General features: G+C 38.7%; 3 protein-coding genes and 2 non-coding genes across 9 annotated transcripts in view; 1 reads left to right on the forward strand and 4 right to left on the reverse strand.

The window, feature by feature from the left end:
* The window catches only part of LOC116175051 (contactin-associated protein-like 4), a 236,162-nt gene that overhangs the window by 95,597 nt on the left and 115,273 nt on the right, over nucleotides 1-25,292 (forward strand). The window lies entirely within an intron of this gene.
* LOC116175057 lies at nucleotides 2,957-14,799 on the reverse strand. Its single transcript, XM_031493122.1, has 9 exons — nucleotides 14,646-14,799; nucleotides 12,382-12,575; nucleotides 4,599-4,755; nucleotides 4,383-4,548; nucleotides 4,095-4,228; nucleotides 3,887-4,046; nucleotides 3,515-3,843; nucleotides 3,290-3,468; nucleotides 2,957-3,239 (listed from the first exon to the last, which is right to left on the reverse strand). Exons 2-9 carry the CDS (start codon nucleotides 12,564-12,566, stop codon nucleotides 3,017-3,019), a joined length of 1,533 nt encoding a protein of 510 aa, XP_031348982.1. The 5' UTR covers nucleotides 12,567-12,575; nucleotides 14,646-14,799; the 3' UTR covers nucleotides 2,957-3,016.
* On the reverse strand, nucleotides 4,268-4,339 carry Trnag-ucc. Its single transcript has one exon. It is a non-coding gene; the product is annotated as a tRNA-Gly (tRNA).
* On the reverse strand, nucleotides 4,815-4,886 carry Trnae-uuc. The gene has a single exon. It is a non-coding gene; the product is annotated as a tRNA-Glu (tRNA).
* On the reverse strand, nucleotides 22,509-25,278 carry LOC116175062. 2 transcript variants are annotated; one of them, XM_031493129.1, is made up of 2 exons: nucleotides 25,062-25,278; nucleotides 22,509-24,791 (listed from the first exon to the last, which is right to left on the reverse strand). In XM_031493129.1, the coding sequence occupies exon 2, from the start codon at nucleotides 24,788-24,790 to the stop codon at nucleotides 23,777-23,779; it is 1,014 nt and encodes a 337-aa protein (XP_031348989.1). In that variant the 5' UTR covers nucleotide 24,791; nucleotides 25,062-25,278; the 3' UTR covers nucleotides 22,509-23,776. Both variants share the same exon structure in this region, with proteins under 2 accessions (XP_031348989.1, XP_031348990.1).

The following is a 25,292-nucleotide window of genomic DNA, read 5'->3' on the forward strand; positions in this document are numbered from 1 at the left end:
GAGAGAGAGGAGGAGGAGGAGGGGGATAGACTGATTTAATCAATTTATCTATCTCGTTTAGAATAGGTCTTAAAAAACCTCATTTCACCAGCATAACATTAGGTACATTATATATATGAAATACTAAAAAGATACATTGGTAAAGGAAATAAATAAAGTATAGAAGAAATAGTTTCTCCAAGCAAACAATAGAGAATTCACTCGTTTTGTGTAAAATATTGTAACTAACAATACTAAAATATAATATATGTTTATACTTACCGTAAGTCTGTGTAATTATCAACAAAACAAATAGCAAGATATTAGAGATATAATGGATAAATCAATATATACAGGGTGTTTACGGTCTTCTCTGTATCCTTTTAAGGGGCGGCAGTACAGCTCAAAAGAAGTCGACAAACCCCAAAACACCTGGAACCCCCAGGTGGCGTCATATCAAAACTTTAAGAGGAACGGCTTAATTTTTTATTCAATGGGAATGGGCAAAGAGCATATGTGCAAATATCTATTAGTCCAGGCTAAATAGCTCTAAAATAGTTTATTTTAGAAAAAAAATTGATACCTGGCGTAACCGGGTTTTTCAGGCAGGTGAAATGAATAGACATTGGGAAAAAATAATTAAAACAGCTGAATTTTTCTGCGGGTAAAACCCCGGGGACTTGAAAGGGGTGGAAAGTGGTCTTTTGCAAAACTATTAATTTTAGACTTTTTTTTGCAAATAAATTAACGTATTGGATCCGCGCTAATAAAAAGTTTTTGAAATCTGTCTTCTCTCCTCTTTAATGTTGCTAAAATATTTTCTTTTGTTTCCCAGTGCCCAACTGTCTTAATTAAAACATCTTTATTATTTCTATTTCCGCATTTTTACTGCAATAAAAGCAATTTTAAGTAAAATCCAATTCTTTTGCTTCCTGAACAATTTGCTTTTGTTCACTAACTCTTCTTCCTGCCTATGTTACAGCTGATGGGATTAAGCTAGGCCTGTTGATCGTTAATTTACAGGAATTATGAATAAAATCCTCATAAAGTTTATTCCAGGTTTTACATCTTGAAAAAGAGGTGTTTCTTTTCAGAAATTGTGAGATCTTGGAAACGGTTCAACTTTACGGGAAAAAAATATCTTCTTTTTTATCATAAAACAAGCTATGTTTCCTCAAAAATTTCAAACCCCTACGACATTTTTTCGCAAAAATAAGAATAAAAAACGAAAAAAACAGTTTTTCCGGTTTTTCTAGGGAAATTGGAGGTTATGTGAAAATAGTGAAGATACAAAAGTAAAAGTTGCTCATTTGATTAATCTCTATAACTTTTACATTGTACATTTTCGTCTAAAATTAATAGTTTTGCCACAATTTGCAAAACACCACTTTTCACCCCTTTCAACCCCCGTGATTTCACCCGCGAAAAAATTCAGCTGTTTTGATTATTTTTTCCCAATTTCTATTCATTTCACGTGCCTGAAAGTCCTGGTTTCGCCTGGTAACTAATTTTTTTTGTAAAAAATATTATATAGCCTGGACTATATGGCTTTACTCAAATCGCGAGACCGCAGTAATAGCCTTCACGGTCGACAATACGCCGGTCAGTCATTTAGACAAGAACGATTGGCTTTCAAGTTTATCCAAGTTCTGTTTACTAGCAAATAGAGAAAATCCGGACAAAAACCCATTCAGATGAAACGCGCCGAGGTGATTGGGCCCTCAAAGCCCAAAGAAGACTCTGGTGGGACACTCGAAGCAGAACCCACCAAGGTGATTCCAATGGAAGTCGGGGAAAGCTCAACTGCCTCAACCAGACGAGAAAGTCCTGGTCGTGACTCAACCAAAGCCAAGGAAAAGGCGCCTGCTGAAGTGAAAGACACCGGCAGGGTCATTAAAGGGGACATCCCTCCTCGTTTACGCTACCGCCCCAGTGGACGCAAGGGAGACAAAAGGTCGTTACATGTCCCATAATGGCCGACATGAATTTATGTAGGTGAATCTACACAGGGCCGCAGCGGCCTCCAGCGCACTGTGTACGAGGTTCACCAAAGAAAATCTAGATGGGGCCCTCAAACAGGAACAATGGGTAAGGTAACTTTTTTATCAAGGGTTATTAGCCCAGAGCAGCGGTTCTTGTAAATCCGAAAGTAATACCCTTTCCCCTTTCCGAGTTCATCAGAGAAGACCTGGTGGTGGTTGAAGCGCCAATGAGCACCGGCCTTGCCAAAATAGTGTATACTTCGGCATACTATCCGGAAGAGAACAAGGCAGTAGATACTGCAAGGAGAAGGGACTACATCTTTTTGTAGGATGTGACGCCAACTTCCATCGCCAAAATTGGGGTAGGACTGACACACACCGTAGAGTACCTTTTAGATTTCTATTATTAGGGGAACTATAGAGATACCAGATACCCAATCACGGCAATGAGCGAACATTTGTAACCAGGAACAGGAAAGAAGTTATGGATATTACTTAGGAGAGGCTTCGAGGAGGAAGAGACAGAGGAACACATCTTCTGCTGGTGAGAGGCTGTTTCCGGACAGAGATCACAAGACCTGGGTGAGACTGGAATAGCACCTCAGCAGATCAGGGAGTTACAGTCGGAGTCGAAGAGAATTCTCAATTTTTTTTTAACAAACTGCCTTTCTCAGAATAAGACACTGGCACACGCACAATAGATCCCAGGGACAAAGTGCGTTGCGTGAAATAGCCCAACCCAAGGAAGAAAAAAAGACTCAGTTAGATTGTTATGGAACTTTAATGGTAATATCAGACCTTTGATGAAGGAAACCTATTAGGCCAATAAGAGCTTCTAACCTTTCGCTTTCACTTGTAATTAATACAAATAGGACCACACTTATATTTTCCCTTTCTGTTGATTGTTGGTTGATGATGGCAGCTTTGCTGTTGAAAGGCGTTCGATCTATTAACTTACTATTGTGGAAGTTAATTTTCATCGAAAAAAATGTCGCAGTGTATTTTTATTTATCAACAATTTATATTTAAGTATTATAATATTGTATCTTCTAAACCTATTGAAATCTTTCCGATTTATGATGCTTCATTGCACCACCAGTCACAGTTGGAGTGAAAACTTCATAATCGGCGACGGTAAAATTGTAATCGCCCATCATAACCGACGGCGACGCACCATCTCCATCGTACGTATGCGGTAAATTAGAATAACTATCCATGTTGGTGTTACAGTTGCTCGAAATGAGTAGATCAGCGCCTGCACCAAAAATGGGCCCGGATCTGAAACGAGACAATGTAAAACGGTTTCGACGGACAAGCACCGGTCGCACTCAGGATGGTAACAGATGGCGAACGGCTTTTTGATTAGATGGAATTGAGTCGGGGGTAATTCCTGATGGTTGTAAAGCGTGAATAAAAAGGCCTTTTCCGAGGGAACATAATGGCTTTTCCCAGGCGGCCTTCCCCAAGCTGCATCACTAAATCCTCCACATATTTCACCACGGGCGCCCTAAACACTGCATAGATTCGTGTTATATTTACCACGCAGATATTACCAAAACGACAACATAAGTTGGAGAAATTCCATCGCATTGTCTATGGAAAGCGTTCGCTGAGAAACCGTGCGTAGTTGCGCGATAAATTAGTCGCCATGTTTGCTTTGGAAACCCGAACCAGCTATTTAAGACTCTCTGATAGTGACTTTTCGCCTGCCCGACGATGAGAGAACCAGGGAAGAAATGTGGAGAAGCACGGGGTCTTAAGCGTTGATCTTCAGTTCCTTCTGGGAATTTGCTAGGTAGCGCAGCGTGTCTGTATCGCTCCAGGCTCAACTCCATAGGTACAGCACCTGTAGGTTCAACCTCTTCCGCGAACACCTGACTGTCTAAAACTCCATTTATTGACCTGCGGCGGTGGAATGCACTTACCGATTAGGAGAAGACGAACATGATTGATGACTGTGGAGAGGTGATGGCAGACCCTTGCCTTTTCTTCTTCGGTCCAGTGAGCCGTTGGCTGTGTCACGCCCGCCTGGTACTTCGCCCAATTCAACACGGCACGCCACACATCCTCTTCTTCAAGGCAGAGCTGGCCGCACTTGACTGATTACATGAAATGCTATGAAGTTTTACTTACAAAATCGGACGATATTAACTTAATCACTGCATCTTTCGGTAGAGACAAGAACGCATTTGTTCGGACGCAATCAGACGCGTTTTCACCGATGTAGCTTATGCAGCGCTCCACAAATCCAGCTGCCGCTTTTCCTCCTTGCAAAAAAAATTTTGATTATATTTGCAAAAAAATTATGCGATGGCCGGGAATCGAACCCGGATCAACTGCTTGGAAGGCAACTATGCTGACCATTACACCACCATCGCATTTTATTTATACGACTCGTTATGAAATTTTGCACCCGAATACCTGCAGATCTGTCCTGAATTTCCAAAGCAGCCGCTAAGAAGGTGCAGGCGGAACCTACGGAGAGTGTCGACGTGACGTGATCCTCGCACGCCATCCGCAGTTCGTCGACACCTAGCTCTTGCGCCAACACTAACATTTCAAATACGCCGCTATCTTGAAGTAGAATCTAAGGAGGAAATGTCTTAATTAGTCTAATACCTGCAGTATGAGACGTACTTTTCCAGTGTAGACGTATATAAGAAACTGCCGGAAAGTCTCTGGAGGTGCTTGCAACAGGCGAATTTGCGTTGGCGTACCTGGGGTTGAGGTAGAGACAGAGCACCCAGGTATTCTGCACACTTCTCCACGTTTTGCCGTTTGAAAGCTTTTGCATCTACACAAAATATTCTACCTTTATATTTATTATTATTGTTAAAAAGCAAAATAAAAATTTTCCCATACCGGGAATCGAACCCGAGCCTCCTGGGTGAAAGCCAGGTATCCTAGCCACTAGACCATATGGGATATACTTGTGCACATATCTTTTTCACAATTTTAGCAGAAGTTATGTCAATAAATTGTGTACAATTTCTCATTTTTAAGAATATTTAACATTGAATAAATATCAAACGATAAAATTACTCAATGAGTGTTGGTTGTTACAGTGAAATTTCTCAACATTTTCTCATATTTTTAGTGCATTTTCACTTTAAAAAACAAAAAGCAGTGCACTTTTGCGCTCTTGATGTCTGTCTGTCTGTCTATCTGAGTCCCAATAAAGGCTCCGGAACGGAACTACACCACTTACAGATTTGGTATTGGTATCATTTGATCAGAAATTAAAAATTATTTCATGTATGCTCGTTAAGGGGAATGAAATGTCCATAAGGGCTATTTAAAATCGAAAAAACAAGTGCACTTTTCGCCTCTTGCTCACAAGCGGCTTAACGAATTTGCGTGAGTTCATAGGATAAAGTTCAAATCCAAAAATTCTGAATGAGCTGGAAACGTGATTGTTTCGTTTGAACTGTTATTTTATTCTTTTACTTATTCGTAAATTGAATAACAGTTATGGACTCGTAAAGGTACTGTGGCTATATTTTTATTACTATCCATGTTTGAGTCAACTAGTTTTCTCTGGCCTTCCTTTGTCTTGCTAGATTCATTATGGGTTTTTCGCGCTTTTTTAGAGATTTTTCGATAGATGGAGCTATAGCTGGGATTTGTTCCAAACCATCATCAAAGATCAGTGCATAGTATTATTTTTGGCATCATTCAATTTTGTATTGTGAGAGAGGGCACCACCTCACCCACAAATTATTTCCAGGTGATCCGTGTTTTCAAAGAAAAGTTTGGACTAGTGCTCTTCGTATTGGTGTTTTATTAAATACTTTTATTAATTTTTCAGCGTTTTTCATGCAAACTTTCAATGTGGTATTAAACCTGAATGATCGTAAAGTGACTCGTATTTGGATGTGGATGTTCGTCGAGAAGGGGCTGGCAGCTAAGCCCTGGGAATGCGGCTCTGTCCAGGTGAGACCGCATTTCGACATTGCTCGTGGGAATTGTATGGACGATAATCTAAACAAACTCTTTCTGGGCTCGCGAACGGAGTCCAGTAACAGGGCAGGCTCCTCGAAAGAGGGGACGCCAAACCAGTCGTCAGGGACCAAGCGTCTCAGATCGGAGGGAAGCACCCCCAAGGTCTAGCTCAAGGCAGCCTGAGGAAAAGCCCAGAGTTTCTCGATCACTTATATAGTTGCGGGTGCGCCATGAACCTATGCGCAAGTCACTGCAGCGAGATGCATTATACAGTAGTTGACCAAATGGGGGGAGGAGGGGGGCTTCCCTCGGCTGGCAGGATTCCGGATTCCAGCGATGCCATTCTGACCGAATGCGAGGACCAGTGGAACTTTGAACTGGTTGGAGAGGACCATCCCTCTTATTAGACCCTAAAATGGCGCGTCTCTGAAAGTGCAAAGGCACGTCCCTAGGGTAGCGTAAGGCTATGGCTGTGTTGATGACAAGGCCACCATCTTGTAGCACCTTCAGAGGCAAAATCCTGGTTTCAGGACGAGGACGTTTTCTTCAGGGAGAAGCCAGAAGCCTGGTTGGATCCTCCTTGCATTTGGTGTCGATGAGGCACTCCAGTGGCAGAACTTTCAAGCGCACGCAAGGGTTTCGCACGTGAGTCCGCACGTCACATTTGTGACGAAAGTGAGTGCTCGGGCTGCTCTAGATAAAGGAGAGGGCTCCACCTAAGCAGCAGGACACAGTTCCGTTGCGATTGAGGGAGTTTAATCCTCCGTTATCTGGACGTCGGGATTACTACCGGCCCCCTCAGAGGTCGAGAAAGATGTCGACGAGTTTTGGCACGTGTGGCGGTTCTTGCCTCCGACCAGGGGTCGGAACCGGCGGCATCCCTAGTGGAGGGGGGATACTAGTACATCAGTGGTGAACGAGGCAACCTTCTTACAGAGAAATTTACAGCATACCGGAGATCGATCCGCGACGACGACCTTTGTCGCTACCCATCTGGGTTTTAACCCTGACAGGGCCACTTATAATCGTCACTACCCACACCGAAACACGAGTCACTTTACGATCATTCAGGTGTCTATGATGGGCGTTTCCTTATCGGATGGACGAGGTAACTTTTTTACAGATCAATTTGCAACCTGTTTAATTGGTCGGCAACTTGCTGTCAAGCAGTCTGTCTGTCTGTATGCTTTATACAAAAACCTTGGGTTTACAGGGGATGCGTAAGAAATCTGGGCCAGGTCGAGGACTCTGTTTATTACAAGAGAGAGCCAACTGAACCCTCAAGTCTTATAATAATAATAATAATAATAATAATAAACAAAAAAAAAGAAACACCATAAATACAATTAAAAAACACAAAACTCCTTCTTCACAGAAGCACACCACGTTATCACAACCCACTCGTATTCAACCCAAACGCAAAGCCAAAGAAACACTTACACAATAAACTCCATTTAATAAAATTACAGGAATTATTATAATGATTTTTTTTTTTGTTTTGTTTTCCTCTTTCCTGATAGCGTTGGCTATTGTGCCCATCAATAGGTATGTTGGTAAGTACGAATTACATTATCCCTAGATGTCCAATGTACGTGTGTGATTTTTTTTTTTTTTTTTAAGGACCCTACATAACTTCACCAGACACAGACACTAATCGTTACTTGATTTTAATCCGTGCGATTAGTTAACCAGGCTAGACCTGAGTTCTCACAAGAAACACCGACCATAATAATAATAATAATACATACTATTTGGGATTATACGTTGGACAAATACAGATTTAGAACAAATACAGAGAAACACACGTACACTATTAACAAAACACCATATACATCACCCTCACTCCTCTACTATACGACTTTACCTTCCTCGTTCGGAAGGAGGTAGAGGACTTACAGATATAAAACTATTGCACCAAACACAAATACACAATTTACGACAATACTTTTATAACAAAACAGGTACTTCAGTCCTACACAAAACAGTAACATATGCAGACAAATCTTACACACCACTTAACCTACACGAAACTAATATACTCCCACCTCCATCCAAACCTACATACATCACAAATAACATACAGACATGGAACCAAAAGCCGGTACATGGACGATTTCCACAAGAGGTTAGTCAGGATTGTGTTGATTCTATAGCAACGCACACTTGGTTGTCTGAATGTGATATCTTCCCGGAGACTGAGGGTTTCATGTTAGCAATACAAGACCAGGTCATTAACACACGCAACTATAAAAAACACATACATAAAGACAAAACAGTGACAAACGATTCTTGTCGACTCTGTTCACAAACATCAGAAACAATCCAACATATAATATCGGCATGCACACGACTTGCACAAACTGAATACAAACATCGACACGATCGTCGATCAGGTAGCTAAAATCATACATCAAAAATTAGCACTTAAACACAATCTCATAACAGATACGACACCATACTACAAATACACGCCACAGATCATACTTGAAAACAACACACACAAATTATATTGGGACAGGACACTACTCACAGACAAAACTATCTGCAATAATAGACCGAACATTACACTTATAGATAAAACACAAAAATCCATTTGTATTATAGACATTGCCATACCCAACACTAACAACTTAACTAAAACACATGCAGAAAAACACCGCAAATACACCGATATAGCTATCGAGCTTAAGACGCAATGGAGAATGAAATCTACTGTTATAGTTCCCATTATTCTTAGTGCTACCGGAGTTATACCAAAGACAATACACCACAATTTACAACTATTAGGTTTAGACAAAAACACATACAAAAATTTACAAAAAGCAGTCATTATCAACACATGCCATATTGTTCGTAAATTTCTAAACATAACACAAGATACTACATACACAAATGATCCACAACGTATACATGTAAACAACAGCACTCCCTCACAACACGATACACAACATACTGTAATATCTCCACCTCTAACCCAAACAAACACACAAATACAACTTACCGAACAAACAAGTACAACAAATGATACAACATATACTACGATCAGAGATTCACCTCTGAAGCAAACCACATTATCACAACCCATTAGTATTCAACCCAAACGCAAAAGCCTAAACAGCACTTTAGACTCACAACATGACACACAACATACTGTAATATCTCCACCCTTAACTCAACCAATCACACAAACACAACTTCCTGAACAAACAAACGCAATAAATACAAGTAACGCAACATGCACTACAAAGACGCCCTCACCCAATAAAGTTACACGTCCTAGCACAGTTAAAAAACACAAAACTCCTTCTTCACAGAAACACACCACATTATCACAACCCACTCGTATTCAACCGAAACGCGGAAACCTTAACAGAACTACAGGCTCACAACATACTGTAATATCTCCACCAAACACCCAAGCAACCTCACAAATACAACCTCAAGAACAAAGAAACACCATAAATACAATTAACGCAACATGCACTACAAAGACAGGTCCACCGAATAAAGTTACACGTCCTAGCACAGTTAAAAAACACAAAACTCCTTCTTCACATAAACACACCACGTTATCACAACCCACTCGTATTCAACCCAAACGCAAAGCCAAAGAAACACTTACACAATAAACTCCATTTAATAAAATTACAGGAATTATTATAATGATTTTTGTTTTGTTTTGTTTTGTTTTCCTCTTTCCTGATAGCGCTGGCTATTGTGCTCTTCAATAGCTATGTTGGTAAGTATGAATTACATACTATCTCTAGCTTTCCAATGTGAGTGTGTGAATTTTTATTTTATTTTATTTTTTTTAGGACCCTACATAACTTCACCAGACACAGACACAGACACTAATCGTTACTTGATTTTAATCCGTGCGATTAGTTAACCAGGCTAGACCTGAGTTCTCACAAGATACACTGACCATAATAATAATAATAATAATGTTTATTGAGCATACATCTAAACGAAACAAAACAATAAAATAATAATGTTGTACAGCTCAAAAGGTAATGAATTCGGCCTAAAGCCGTTTTTCAATTCATCCTGTAAGACACAAAATGATAAAAAAAAAACAAAAACAGTCGTCTTGCTAAATTAATTACAATTCTCTAAGAAAAAGCCCTTAGTAGATCTAACAAACTGAGGATAGTTCATGTGCAATGCATCTAACCTTAAATTTAACAAAGATGGTGCAACATATGTGAAGCAACCCTGGAATTTTGCAGTTTTATGTGTAGGTATTGTAAAAGAATTAGTTCTTAAATTTACACAATGAGCAGCCGATCTTTATATCAATAGGTGATATAAATATGACGGTATTCTAAATTGTAAAATTTTATAAAGCATTATCATATATAGATATTTGACACGATCCTTGATTTTTAACTCATTAAGTCTGTGATAATACGGCGTGACGTGCTCTCTAAGGGGATATTGCAAATGTATCTCATGCACGCATTTTGAGATTTTTGCAGCCTTGCTTGGTCACGTTTTGTGAGAAAAAAATAATACACCATACAACAATCATCAAAATGGGGTAAAATAAGAGATTTGACTAGCTTACGCTTGCTGGACCCATTTAGCAGAGATTTAAGGTGATAGATTGACTTTAGTTTTAGATATGCAATTCTAATTATGTGATTAACATGATCAGTAAAACTTAACCTACTATCTACTTTAATGCCTAAGTTTTTAACCGTGGTAGACCATGGTATGCTTTCGCTCATTAGACGTAACTGAAAACTAGACACCAACTCCGAGTGAAGTCGAGGACCCACACAAATAGCAGTGGATTTGGCAGGGTTCAATCGCAAACCATTGTTTTGACACCACGTGTGTACACCAAGAAGATCAGAGTTTACAACATCGATGGTTTCTTCAATATTTGATGTACTACACTCTATGTAAAGTTGTAAGTCGTCCGCATACAGATGGTATCGAAGTTGATGAAGACTTGTAGGTAAGTCGAAGGTGAATGCCGAAAAAAGTAAGGGGCCCAAAACACTCCCTTGCGGAACATCTCTCTTGATTCTCGCGAAACTTGACGACCTATGAGAGATTCTGACTCTTTGAGATCGGCAATTAAGATATGCTGTGAACCAGCCTACACTATTGTCATCAAAACCTAGGTGCTTCAGTTTGGCGATGAGCAGCCCGTGATTTACTAAGTCGAAGGCCTTACTCTGATCTAGCAATATCAAGATTGTGCACAATCTTCAAGAAGCAGCTAGGTAAGGTCCGAGACTCACTTCTCTGGGAGTCACTGGGATGGGACCATAAAATCCAGGCTAACTTTGGCTAGAGGGCACTTCTGGGACTAGAGCCTTTACATACGGCTAAACAATTGGGACGAGTGGAAGGATCGAGGTGGCCTTGGGCACGGGCGGATCTGGGAGGAAACCCTCAGATCTGATTCTCTCCTCCCAAGAAGGGATGTGATCCGGGCTGTCTTACTAAGTTCAAACGTTATAAAGTTACTCTCCCGGGCAGGGAGCAGTGGCTGAACTCAGATTGCTCGTTTTTAAAACCTGATGGGCTCGTGTGGTTTATAGAGTCCCTAACGAAAGGGGGAGCGGGAATGGGTTTACGAGATGGTCAGCTTCTCCTTGGTCAGCATTGGTGACCGTAATACGCACATATACATTAATGCGGAGACATTCTGGCGGGCTGAGGGTTAGTTAGCAGAGGTTCCGATCGGCTAAGGCGCTTGATTGCAAGCGTAACCTTAGTTTAGGTGACTACTGCCTGTTACCAAAATTACAAATTTGCAATTTGCACGGCACTTACTCTGGGCACTTATAAATGCTGAAGCTGTGAGAGTGTTATTGCATTTCGTCATTGCTTTCATAAATTGGTATATGACACAGAAATATCCCCTCGTATTAATATAATTTTTCCAATGCCAGGGCTCGTAACTGCTTGGCAACTTGTATTTTGAACCGAGCACTATATATAGTATTTAATTGGGAAGCTTCAAAAGCTTTTACATATTTCTGGAAGCACCTCAAAGATGCAAACAAAATGCGACAAAAATATCAAAGCGCAACAACAATAAAACCCATTACAATCTTACTTCCTATGATTAGGGTTGTTACCCGATAAAAGACTGAAACAGCAATCAAATGCCGAGTAGGTAGAAACAAGAACAAAAGGGTCACGAAATCTTTGAAGTTTTAATGAATCCGTCGTAGAAGCTTACAAAAGCTCTCTCCTTACCCGTACTCGCTGAAATATGCATTAAGACATTTTTTATGACTGCAATATGTTAGCTGTAGGTATAATGCGTAGTAATTAAAAAGTTAATCGAAACGAACTGTCGAAAACGCTTTTAATATCGTGAAATCAATTAATTTAGCGGTTTTCCGTATATCCCGTAGGATATTGACACAAGCGGCGGTGATTGTCACACTCCCCCTTTTTTCGCAAATTAAATTTCCGGCAAGGATTTAATGGTATTTTTAATTAATCTACATACCTCGCCATTAGAATTACGCGATGTGCGTATATACGTTCTTCTTCGCGGCCCAGTACGAAAACAATGTCCGCCGAATCCGAATCTTCAGAGAGACGCTGCAAGTCGTCCAAGAGGCGAGGAACTCCTGCAAGAGCTTTGTCGGCAGATAGGCCGGCGGCTCCTAAACCGCCCACGCGAGATCCCATTGACACGGACTGAAAAATGAACGCGTGGTTAGAATATAATTCGAAAATACGCACGTAGGGTTACAACACGGATGGGGTACTTCTAAAAATTCGTGGCTAAGATTTTACAATTAAATAGAAATGGATACACTTTGACCATCCTACATTTTTGAGGGTGGCTCCCAAAAGAAACAAGTTTGACCTTCGGTTTGTTTGAAAAAAGTGCTTGTTTCCCCTCTTCCACTAATTTTTTTTACATACTTATATGTAACACCCTGTACCTAGACACATATGCACTCAAAATCGTTGCCTTATTTTTTCCTCGGCCGTCACCTTCGCTATACTTGTATGTCCTCTTCGATGATGATAAGGGCAGCGTTCTAGCACGTTTCCCCAGAGCGGGTGGCACACATCATAGAACATTTGAGCCCTGCTTTTACCCAAGTGTAACCACCTCTGCATCTCTTCTTGCATTTTTGCATTTGTAAGAAAGGAGGGGGGGGGGGCAGGTGATTGCCGACTGGTAATGGAAATGAGTCTTAGTGGGCGGTCTCTTTCTCCATCCCGAACCACTTTTGTACCTGGTGGTATGTGCGATAGTGATGATAGGGCGCAGTCTCGCAAAAGTACGGAAGCGTACAACGTTGAGGGTGTCTGTCGTCTCGTCTCTTTGACATAGGACAATTAGACACTTGTCGCCTTCTGCTGCGACTTGTTGGCGGCATCTGAGTGGAGGAAATTGGTTCACTAGGACTTGATTCTGTCTAAAGTGGTCCCACATTTTCATTTTCCCGTGTCAGAACAGGACAGAGGTATTGTGCCACCCAGTAAATGCGCGGACGAGCAGTTCAAATCCAGGTCGTACCTCCACTTCCCCTTCGTTGAACGAGCTGGTGGAGAAAGGGATGCATCCCGCCTCATCTCTGGCATTCTTCTGGAGTAGACGATCATTTTAGTGGATCCTCGACCGTAGAGGAGCACGAGTAAATTAACATCCTCTCCAACGATGATGACATGGTCATTGGAGGTACCTCTTTGCGACAATATCGCGATCTGCGTCTGCTTTTGCTATTTTTGTCAAATGCCCTCGAGAGCAAAAGAAGAGGAGTAGGTATCCCCAACAGCACACTTATATTCTCTGCGGATTGAGTGAAGGCAACGTAAAAAGCAGATTTATCGCTTTGAAGCAGCCTTTCGTCGCAAAATCGGGATGATGGAGGTGGTGGCTGTTGCCTAGGAGAAGACTTTTCAAGGAGAACATTTCCGGTGCGCTTGTCCCGAAAGTCTATAAACAAAATCACCTCACGTCACACGTGTGGGTATTGTTTGTCCCATTTATCTAATCGGGTCCTAATCTCCAATTTTCGCGAATATTATGTAATGTTTTCAACGTTAAAAGTGTCTCTTTACTTATTTTGTTTAATTCCATATCATTTTCAATACATGACCAAAAAACCAATGGTTAGTCTGCGTTTGCAGCAAATGAAGCTGTAACGCTTGAGTAATAAATTAACGATCTAAGAACTCCATTCAGCCAAAATAAACATAATTTACCTATTATTTATAAGTAAACCCCCCATTCTTTTTTTTTTTATATTTTGCATATTACAAGAAACAGGACATCAACCAAATTTTTCTGTTTTAATTGTTGAAGTAGTGGCTGTTAATTGCAAGACAGTTAAAACGGAGAACTAGCATTACATTTGCAGTTGAAAATTCATCCAAAATGTTTGATTCGGTAGTTTATTGTACAAACCAGAATATTTGATCCAAGTTTGACAGGGAATTTGCTTTTGGTCAAACTATGTATATGTTTCTTTCTGAACGAATCCAAAAGAATTACGGTTTTTGGGTACCATTCTCCTACTTACGTATTTGTATGCTCTACCAATACGATTGCTATAAACTTGAGGGATGTAAAGATTAGTTCATTTTTTTCTAAATTATTAAGACATATTTGAAGATATTGTGACTGAAAACAGAGGTCGCAAAGTATGCAAAAAAGTGTGGTGTAATTATACGATAAAATGCACTAATATTGCGCATTTTTCTGCGCATCGTGCTTGAATTCTTAGTTTAAATAAAAAAACATCTACTTACAAGAATAATTTTAATAGTTATCACACACAAAATCCACAAAGGCTCGTTCGAAAAAAAGACAGATCCAAGCGAGCGTCGCACAAAAACTCTCCTTTGTTAGATAATCGCGTCGGTGACTGTGTTACGGAATCATTTTCTTAGTCTCAACACCTGAGCAGGTAAATCAAAGGTAAAACTTGAATCTCGTCTGCTTCAACAAACCGGCCAATGAGTACACTGCCCTCGACGTTGTTTTCGTTGTTGCCAAATTTGAAATGTGGGTTAAGTTTGTTTTGTCGCACCCATTGCTGGACCTACCGGCAGCTCGAGTTGTTGGACCAATACGCTTTTTCGCAATTGCCACGATCTAACGTGTTAAAACGATCCTACTTGAGTTAATTTACTATAAATTTTACTTACTGTACCTACCATACGCTATAATCTGTCTCAATTTAGAGATTTAAAGATAAAAGGTATAAAAGACATTCACTTGTAGAAATTCAAATTCAAAATGCTTTCTAGGGGACTGAATTCAGAAGAATGACGAAAAGTGATTTAAATTACCTACAGTACATATAATAGTTATTTGTACAACTAGAAAGTGGAGTTTTTCAATTTGGAGTTCAAAGTTTGACACACGAGCATAGCGAATGTGTCAATTGAAACGAGAGTCGAAAAACACATTCTTCTCAAGTTTTAACCTGAGTTTTGCACATCATTTTTTCTGAAACTATAACCAAAATTGAAAAATTATCGCATACAATGATGAAGTTTGACATATAGCAATTTATACGAGGATGTTTCAATTTTAAATTAACGCATTAACTGTTTTTTACTCTCCTCACTAGAGGAAAATGAAAATTTCTTCACCCTTTTTAGAACGAAAGAAGTAGTTTCAGAAAAAATACATTCGATGTCTTGAATTAAATATGCTCTTTTTTGGTCTGACAAAAATTGCGAAAATGAATTGAATGCACAAAGGAATTGAATTATCTTTAATTAGTTACAAAGCATAAGAACTAATCCAGTTTACACAAATCAAATGATTGAATTTGCAGTATATTACGTAAAAATCGAACAAAAAGGGTAAACGCTACCTATCACCATACACTAAGGACTAAGCGAACATTCTGCAAGGATGTGAGGCTGCACCTCTTCATGGACATATTTTCAATACATTTCAATATAATTCAAACAGGAAAAAGGGATATTTTGCTGGTTTTTTTTTTAAATACCTATTAATGACCATTATTCCTTCGTGCAGTTCTGAACGGGCTTTTCGGCCTAATTCGAGTTCGTGTATTAATTTCTTGATTCTCATCGATTGAAGTGTGTCTGTGGTGATATCCCCTTTACCTTTCTTTACTTACTTTCTTCGTACTTTTTGGAGATTATTGGGTCACCTTCATAATTCCTTTAGCTTGGCATGTCATAAAACGTGCAATATGAAAAGAAAGTAAAATATCCCTTTTGGTAATTTATGCCTGTCATTTATGTAAATCATCATATTCAAAATAAAAGTTCATGAAAGTTCCCACCCGATTTAACAATGAAGTTTATTGCTCTAGGGAAAGTTTAAGGTCATTATGTAGCGAACATCTTCGAGGTGCCATCACGGATTAGCGGATAAGGCGATAGGGAATGGAAGCGGATCTAAATTCTTTCTGTGAAATATGTGTTTTCTAGATGTTTGTGTTATATTTTTACGTGCTATCAATGTCAGTACAAGTAAGTGACAAATAATAATGTTCTGTTATAAATTCATCAGTAATTGATTTTACATAAATTAATCTCGTACTTAAATTTACGTTACAGTTAGTTTTAAATTGGAATATTCGTCAGGAATCCACCTTTTCTAATCCAGGATTCCAAAATTAATAGATTAACGCCTATATAAATTCTGTTTGCTTTCGTAAGGGTTGAAACTTATATTTATATGGGAAAAGTGGTTGAAAAACAATAGTTTGTAATTGTAAACGTATAGTGAATACCAATTTATTATTACTATCATGAGCTCATGACGCAAGATGGTGGTCACGTGAAAACGCTTAGGAGCAGATTACTGCATTTCTTATAGGATTTGTTCAGTTCTCCAGTTTCTTCAGTCCCCTAACTTTTAGGTGCTACAGATTTTCCAACCCTCATATCGTTTTTTCTTCAGTTCGTTGAGGTTTTTCGCATCCATGTATTCATGGTCGCTAACGAAACATGAAAAATAATCGATTCGAAAATAAGAATATTCGATCCTCTCAAAGGTATTATCCCCTTCCATTAGACAAGTGTTACGCAAGAAAGTATTTTCATTTAAAAATTCCCAATTTCAAAATGGATAAGGGCTGAATTTTTATATGTATTTCGAACCGCTAATCGGTCATTCAACTTAAAAATAAGCCGTCATTACTTCCGATAAGTACCTACTATGTAAGCAAGTACTTCCCTTAAATTTAATTTCAAAACAGTTTGGGGTTGAATTGTATATTTATGTATTCAGTGATACTTTAAATAACAGTAAGTTAATCTAAAAATGGGAATATTTGATCCTCGCAAAATATTGGAACCTCGCAATAGTGTCACCCTCTTTCTTTCCAATGTTATTAATATAATTCAACGTTAAACTTTAATGAGAATGATATTATTGATTACAAGATTGAGCGTTATTACATGTGACAGTTACGGTAAAAATTCTAATCTTTCTAAACTATGAAATACGCCGCCTATTATTTTTTATCTAACACTAACTTTAACTGACTTTAACACTTTCCCTTGTTTGATAAAAATTAATAATTATACAAGTCCCATCTTTACACAAAGGATATGTAATCTTGTTTGAGCGAGAGGCTTTGTCATAATGTCAGCTACCTGATGTTCAGATGAAACCTTTTCTACAACCAAAGTGCCTTCACTAACATGCTCACGAATAAAGAAGTGTTTCCTTTGAATGTGCTTGGTTCTGCGATGATTTTCGGGATTCTCAGAAAGTCTAACAGCTGCTGCGTTGTCAATCTGGATAACTGGAATTTCCTTTAAAAATGTAATTTCTTGCAAAAGTCGAGTAAGCCAAATAACTTCCTTTGCGGCTTCACTTGCAGCTACGATTTCTGCTTCAGCTGTAGATTCTGTTACGGAACCTTGTCGCTGACTAATCCAAGAAACAGCTCCATTGGCATATTTGACCAGTACTCCTGATGTTGAACGACCTGTTTTGTTTTACTACAACCACCGAAATCAGCATCACTGTAGCATTCGAACGCTCCCTTCTTAGCGTTACTTTGATGATAACGACCTGTCGATATGGAAATATGACTTCTTTTTCTGATGCTTTCCCTGAATTCGAACTTCCTGAACTTGAAAGCATTGGTGTAGAAACTGACTTGCATTCAACAAAATTAAAACGCTCAAGTAGTTTCTGAGCATACGATTTCTGGCTAATCTTGATATTTCCATTCTGCGATTTTTCAATTTCAAGACCCAAGAAATATGTTGCTTCATTTGAGGTAATCTTGAACTCTGTTCTAAGTTGGTGGATAAATTCTTCAAGATCTTCTTTATGAGTAGCAGCAATAAGACCATCATCTACATATAATGCTAAAACTATCTTAGCACCATTTTTCTCTTTAACAAACATACATGGTTCTTCTTTACTGGCTCTAAACTGTAATTTTTGTAAATATTTTCCAATACGATGATTCCAACATCTAGGCGACTGCTTTAGTCCATATAAACTCCTTTTGAGTAGGCAGACTCTACCAGACTCATCATCGTATCCATCTGGCTGTTTCATAAAGATCTTTTCCTCCAGCTCTCCATATAAAAATGCAGTTGAGACATAAAATTGGGCCAAATGCATTTTCTCTGTTGCAGCAATACCAAGTATCAAACGAATAGTTTGCAACTTTGCAACTGGACTGAAAGTATTATTGTAATCAATACCTTTCTTTTGATTGTATCCTTTTGCGACCAATCTTGCCTTGTATTTTAAAATACTTCCGTCTGGATTTAATTTTAATTTATAAACCCACTTACAAGCAATTGCTTTACCACCTGTGGGTAATTTTACTAATTCCCATGTGCTATTTTCCATCAAGGAAGCCATTTCATTGTCCATGGCATTTTTCCAGGATGCACGATTTTTATCTTGTATAGCTTCTTCATATGTTTGAGGATGGAGCTCTGTCATCATCGCCATAACGTAATCTTCAAGATACTTTGGAGTGCGGATAATTTCTCGATTACGTAACGATCTTTCATTGTTATATTCACTACTGCACTCATCATCACTTTCTTCTTTGCTTTCTTTAGTTCTTGTGCTGCCTTCAGGTTGAGTAATTTCTGGTTTATCAATCTGGTCTTCTTTTTCTGATTCATCTTCTTCTGACAATCTATTCCTGAAAAATACTTTTTCTTTTTCTTCGCATTCTTGAGTTACTTCATTAAATTTTACATCTCGAGATAAAACAACGCATTTCTTCTCTGGAACGTACACTCGATATCGTTCATCTCCATCATAACCAACTAAGTAGCCTTTTTCAGCTTTTCTATCCATTTTTCGTCTTTTCTGATCTGGAACATGGATATAGCAGGCCGAACTGATGATTCGAAGGTGTTTTATCCTGGGTTTCTTCTTATACCAAATTTCATATGGAGTAATACCATCTTCTGACGACTTCCCAGTCCTATTCAGAATGTAGATCGCTGTTGTAACTAACTCAGCCCAAATCGCGTCCGGAAACTGCACATCAGAATTGGAATACTTGAACGTACGTGCCATCTCGACAATTGTTCTATTTTCTCTTTCACTACCGCCATTTTGTTGTGGTGTATACGGTGCTGTCAATCGCTGTGTGATACCCCGTCTCTGCAAGATTTCTCGAACATCTGCGTTGTCAAATTCACCTCCATTGTCGCTGAGTAGCTCTTTAATGAAGTGACCCTGAGTTTCTGCATGCGTTAGCATTTGTTCTAAAACTACTTTGACATCAGATTTATACTTAATAATAAAACCGTAACGATATAGCTATAACTGTCCTTAAATACCACTAAATAACGTTTTTTCTGAAAAGACTCACAAAAGGGTCCACAAACATCGACCGAAATAAGTTCTCCCGGTTGTGAGGCACTTTTTCTGTTACCAAATGGAAGTCTATGCGCCTTACCATATACGCACGGTTCACATATTGTATCATCAAACTTAACTTTAAGATTAAACTCTTGTTCAAGCTTTTTCTTGACGTAACGCTTATCCTGATGACCCCACCTTTCATGGTATAACTGTAAATGATCGTTTGCTTCTACTATTTTTACTGATGCCCTGTCTTGGGACAAAATTGGACTAATATTTGCCTTATACAATGATCCAAACTTCTCTCGAATACCACTCAACACTGTGATGCCGTTTACCAAAAACGAGCAAGTGGTTACGGTGGATCCGAATTCACTGTTTAAATTTTTATCATGGGCAGCCAATGGTGAAAATAAATTTCTCGAAATTTTCGGAACGTACCAAACATCTTTCAATAAAATATGTTGGTTCTTCCCATTGACAATTGAAGAGACCTTGATAGTACCGCTCCCGATAGCAATCAAACGTTCTTCTCCAGCTGCTTTAATTGTGCGCGGATCTTTAAACTCATCAAACGTACAATACCAATCAGAACGACTAGTTACATGCTTAGTAGCCCCATTATCCACAAACCAATCCTCTGAATTTGGTTCAGTAGCTAAAACTTCATTATCTATTGAGCCTAAAGCGACCTGAGACTCTGCAGCATTACTTTCAGCATTACTACTGCTACTACTACGTTTAGGACGACCATCTGCGATCCATTTTCTACAACTTCTCACCCAGTGACCCTTCTTTTGACAGTAATTACAGGTATCTTCTTTCTTAAGTTTCGATACAAAATTGAAATTGTCGGTACCCCTCTTTGTCTGCTTATTTGACTTAACCAACAAGGCTACTTGTTTATCACTATCATTACTTGAAGGCTGTCTTATATTTCGTTCGAAAATAATAATCTGCATGGTTAATTCGTCGAATGTTTTAACCTCATCTTTCGTTAACAGCATCCAACTCGATTTAAAATTCTCAAAACTACTAGGTAAAATATGTAAAATTTTACATACCAATAGTAGATCTGGGAGTGGATTTTCATTCTTAGCTTTTAACCCGTTATTCAGCTCGGTCCATAGACTCTTGAGCTTGGCTACGTGTGTGGAAACATCCTCGCCCGATGTCCAACCAAATGAAAATAGCTCTGTACAAATCTTGAACAGCTGATCTTTGGATGTAGCTTCAAACTGCTGTTTTAACGCCTCCCAAGCATCATGCGCCGTAACCTTGTCCATGATTTTCTGATAAACTGTGTCAGAAACTGTACTTGTAATCATTGACTTGGCATAACTATTTGCTTTTCGATACAGATCACTTGTAGCTTTAAATGCTTTTTCTTCATCTCGTGTTGGATTAGCACTAAGCGGAGTCGGTTTCTCTAGCTTCTTATCGATAACATCTAACGCTCCCTCATGATAATCAAGTAAATCACGAATTTTCCTTTTCCAATTTGGCCAGTCTGACTCACCAGTCAATGGTTTAATGTGCTTTGCTAAATCCATTCTGCTGCTGATGTGTGGATTTAACAACACTTCACAAATACACAATTCGAAACGGAAAAACACTAAAACGAAGGTCTGCGCCCATAACCTAATATAATTCAACGTTAAACTTTAATGAAAATGATATTATTGATTACAAGATTGAGCGTTATTACATGTGACAGTTACGGTAAAAATTCTAATCTTTCTAAACTATGAAATACGCCGCCTATTATTTTTTATCTAACACTAACTTTAACTGACTTTAACAGTTATAAGTAAGGAATTAAAAATTACATAATTTCAAAATAGATTGGGGGTTGAATTTTTATATTCATGTCTTCCTAGTTATCCCTTTAAAAGGATAATTATTTTAAAAGTGTAACCCTTTTCGTTATGTAAGCCCTCAGTAAGAAAGTGTTTTTAAGAGCGTTGAAGGACCGATTTCAGCCTAAAAAAATGCTAAATGATAAATGTTGTGGTTTCACAGTGGTCTCAGTATTAAACTCCCCGGTGACGTTTTAACAGGGTTTTTTTTAGTTTTCTGCTATATGCAGGTTCTATTTCTCCACCCTTCCCTATCCAATGCATTTTTTTTCATATCCCCGTATCCTCTGCCCTCTTTCTTACCGTATACCATCTTCGCTCGTCTTCTTGCTCTTTTCATTGTATCCTGTTAAGCTCTAGAGCTATCACTATAACTTTGGTTAGACACGTCATGGAAAGTTCCCTGCTGACGCAATGACAATAAATCCTACTCCGTTTTTCCCTCTTTTTTTTACCACTTTAAAAGAATGATAACAAAGATGGAAGAGAGGAGAAGTTACAAAAACATCAATAGGCTAAATATTCTCTTGTTCACGACATTTTGGCTCAGATTGCTTAGTATAAGCACAGATTAATCTATGGCATAAGGTAAGGCTGAGCTCAACACAATGTTTCTCAAAAGGACGACCCACCGCTCTTTAGTAGACCCCGGATGCGCGAAGATCTCGAAGACCGTTTGGTATTCAGTTGTATCAGATTTTTGTGCTTATAAATTCTATACGATAAGAATAGGCTGTGCATGCGCAGTGCCAACTTTCCTATTTGTGGACGGATTTTTTTGGTTAAATTGCTGAAAACGAATTTGGCGGACAAAGACTGTTAATGTGGAAATGCGCTTTTTGTAAATCGTTTACGATTACTTTTTGAACTTGTTTAATACATACAGTGTACAAAAGTAACACAACTAGCCCTTTCCCTGGATGTTCCAAAAAAATAGTAGAATTTGCACGAAATTTTATGTAGGGGAGAGGGGGGTGCATGTGGACAGCTTTTTTCAAAATTCAATATTTTTTTAATTTTCCATCAATTTTACATTTTCTTTACAGTAGTAACATCGGGCGGATATTGTGAAATGCATACTAAGTACATGAATGCTTAAAATATAAACAAAATGTGCATAATGCCTTTAAAGAAAAAAAAATGTGTTTGTCCACTTGTACCCCATTAGAGGGTGCATTTGGACAGTGGAAGGGGTCCATGTGGACACTTGTTACAAAATGAAAATCTAAGTAAGTTATGTCGAAATTTTCTGCAGAATATCTAAATTTAGAGTTAATTTACATTATACTTCGTGAGGTCTACACCGAATTTAAAGTAGTCAGAGGTTCTTGCTGTCCCTTTATGATTCACTGGCTTAGGTAACTTGAGCACAATATCGTCTCTTATAACAGTAGCTATGTCACTAATGACAGGAAAGTGAAAACTCCATCCAGGTAATTTGCGTCGTAGATATTTAACTTCACACTCCACACCACCTTCAAACAATTTTTGTACAAGGGCAACATAATATATAAAAGTCTTCTTTGTGGCAAATTTAACAAGCACAAAGTCATCCGTAGAAATCACATCGCTGTCCAAAATCGAATGTTCTTCCGCAAAATCGTTTCCGTCAAATCCCTCATCAGAAAAAGAGCCACCTTCTTCTGAAGAATCCTCTGCATCCATGTGCTCTTTATCTGGCGAACTTTCAAAAATAACCCGTTTCACATTTCGTTTCTTTTCCTTTGGAATTTGTCTTTCTTGTTCTTTGTTCTTAATAGCATCCATTTCTGGCGTACTTGTATATATACATGATTTGCCTGTCCTTCTTTGGACATTTCGTCTTGGCGCAGCTTTCGGGTATGGTCTGAGGACTTCAGGGGTCACAATTCCAGAGGGTCCTGGAGGTGTAGTATCACGTTCATCAAGAACAGATTTATTTTCTGGCCTAGTGGCATTTTGACCTGTAGTGCCTGTGTTGCTTAAATTACTATTTACAACTGAATCAGTTACTGGCCTATCAGAAACATATGAACTCTGAAAGTCTGCCTCGGTGAACACAAGTTCATTTAGTGGCCACAAACCAGTAGCTTCAAAAGCTTTTGTAATGTTCTTTGGGATGAAGCTTAGCAAGAATGGTTGCTTAGACAATTGTGGAATGTCATATATTGTAATTTGCTTCCCGGGATGTGTAGCCATGTGGTTATTGAAGGTGGATTTTAAAATTGCCTTAAAAGGCCCATAGACTCCAACATCTAGTGGTTGAAGCCTGTGGGAGCAATGCGGTGGGAACGCGGGACAACAATACCATTCTCTTTACAAAAACACAAAGCTGGCAGAGATATATGTGATTTGTGGTTATCGATGAGTAATAAAATGGGGTTTTCCTTCGACGGTGATAGATGGTGCACAATATGCTTCAGTACATTCATAAATAACTCTGCAGTCATCCAGCCGCTTTTATGAGCCAAACCAACAGCTCCAATAGGTCCGCCATTCACAAAGTGGTCTTTTGCATGGACCCTGGGAAATACATAAATTGGAGGTAGTGCATTTCCTGTTGCTGTTATAATTCCTACAAAGGTAACAAGCTGGCCACGTTCAGAAGATACTATCTGACCTACTTGTTTCTTGCCTTTCTCAGTGAGAACCTTTGGAGAGGGTAGGACAGTAGTTATGCCAGTTTCATCCAAATTTAGTATACGGTTTGGTTCAAATTTGAATTTTTCTAATACGCTCTTATAATTACAAAAAAATGCATTAACGTTTGCTGGATTGAAGGAAGTTGCACGAGCGAGGCTAGTGTTTTCAGGTTTTCTTAAAGAAATGTTTTTGTGTCTCTTTAAGAATGATTTCATCCAGTCAATCCCCGCCTGTTTTTCTACATTCCATTTATTGGGAAATTTTTTATTTAGTTTAAGGGCATACTCGTAAGCTAGTGTTCTTGTTTGACGCAAAGTCAAACCATAGTGAATTGATGAACTTTTAAGAAGATAACTATTCAACATATTTTCTTCTTCTGCTGAAAATACTTGATTGCTAGCATATTTTGACTTGCCTTGGTCTACAGTATCAGATTCTGCACCGGAATCTTCCGTTGTGTTCCGTTGCTTTTTGAAACGTTTGTGCAACATTGATTTCTTTAAGCCAAATTCCGATGCTGCTGTACGCAATGACATTCTGCCATTACTAATTTCTGTAAGGGCTCTTGCGACAATAGTTTCATCAATATCATCTCTCGATGTTTTGCGCTTATAAGTCCTTACCATACTGTAAAAAAGAAAATTTGTGGGTATTGAAACATAGACTTTAGGACACGGTGTGGAGTAAATGTGGACTGTGGACTGTGGGGTAGATGTGGACAGTCCACATCTACCCCGTATCTGCATGTCCACATGTGCCTCGGTTACAATTTGTAGATGAAAAATTGTTTTAAACACAAGGGTGATTTTCACAGGTAAAATATTGTGGTAGTAATAACCCCTAGTTAAGGTTTGTAAACATAAGTTATTAGCAGTATTATACATACAATCTACTTACTTGATGATCACCGATTATATTCCTCTAATAAGTTTACTTTGTCACCATTCAAACGTGCTTTCAACCATAACACAAACACTATCAGCTGTTAAATGTTCAAACTTTATTCACACATTAGGTATAATCAGAGACATCTATGAGAATTTTTTCGAATTTATTCATGCCTTATAAAGCGCTGAATTCAAACTGCCCACATGCACCCCCTGTCCACATGTGCCCCCCTTTCCCCTA

Source organism: Photinus pyralis, unplaced genomic scaffold (genome assembly GCF_008802855.1).
Source record: "Photinus pyralis isolate 1611_PpyrPB1 unplaced genomic scaffold, Ppyr1.3 Ppyr1.4_LG6, whole genome shotgun sequence".
NCBI classification, from domain to species: domain Eukaryota; kingdom Metazoa; phylum Arthropoda; class Insecta; order Coleoptera; family Lampyridae; genus Photinus; species Photinus pyralis.

Coding starts and splice junctions, on each gene's coding strand:
- LOC116175062 (XM_031493129.1), bottom strand. CDS start 24,790: ATGGTAAGGACTTATAAGCGCAAAACATCGAGAGATGATATTGATGAA.
- LOC116175057 (XM_031493122.1), bottom strand. CDS start 12,566: ATGGGATCTCGCGTGGGCGGTTTAGGAGCCGCCGGCCTATCTGCCGAC. Junction 3,469..3,514: donor CAACTTATGTTGTCGTTTTG/GTAATATCTGCG, acceptor TGCAGTGTTTAG/GGCGCCCGTGGTGAAATATG. Junction 3,240..3,289: donor GCCATCTGTTACCATCCTGA/GTGCGACCGGTG, acceptor GTCTCGTTTCAG/ATCCGGGCCCATTTTTGGTG.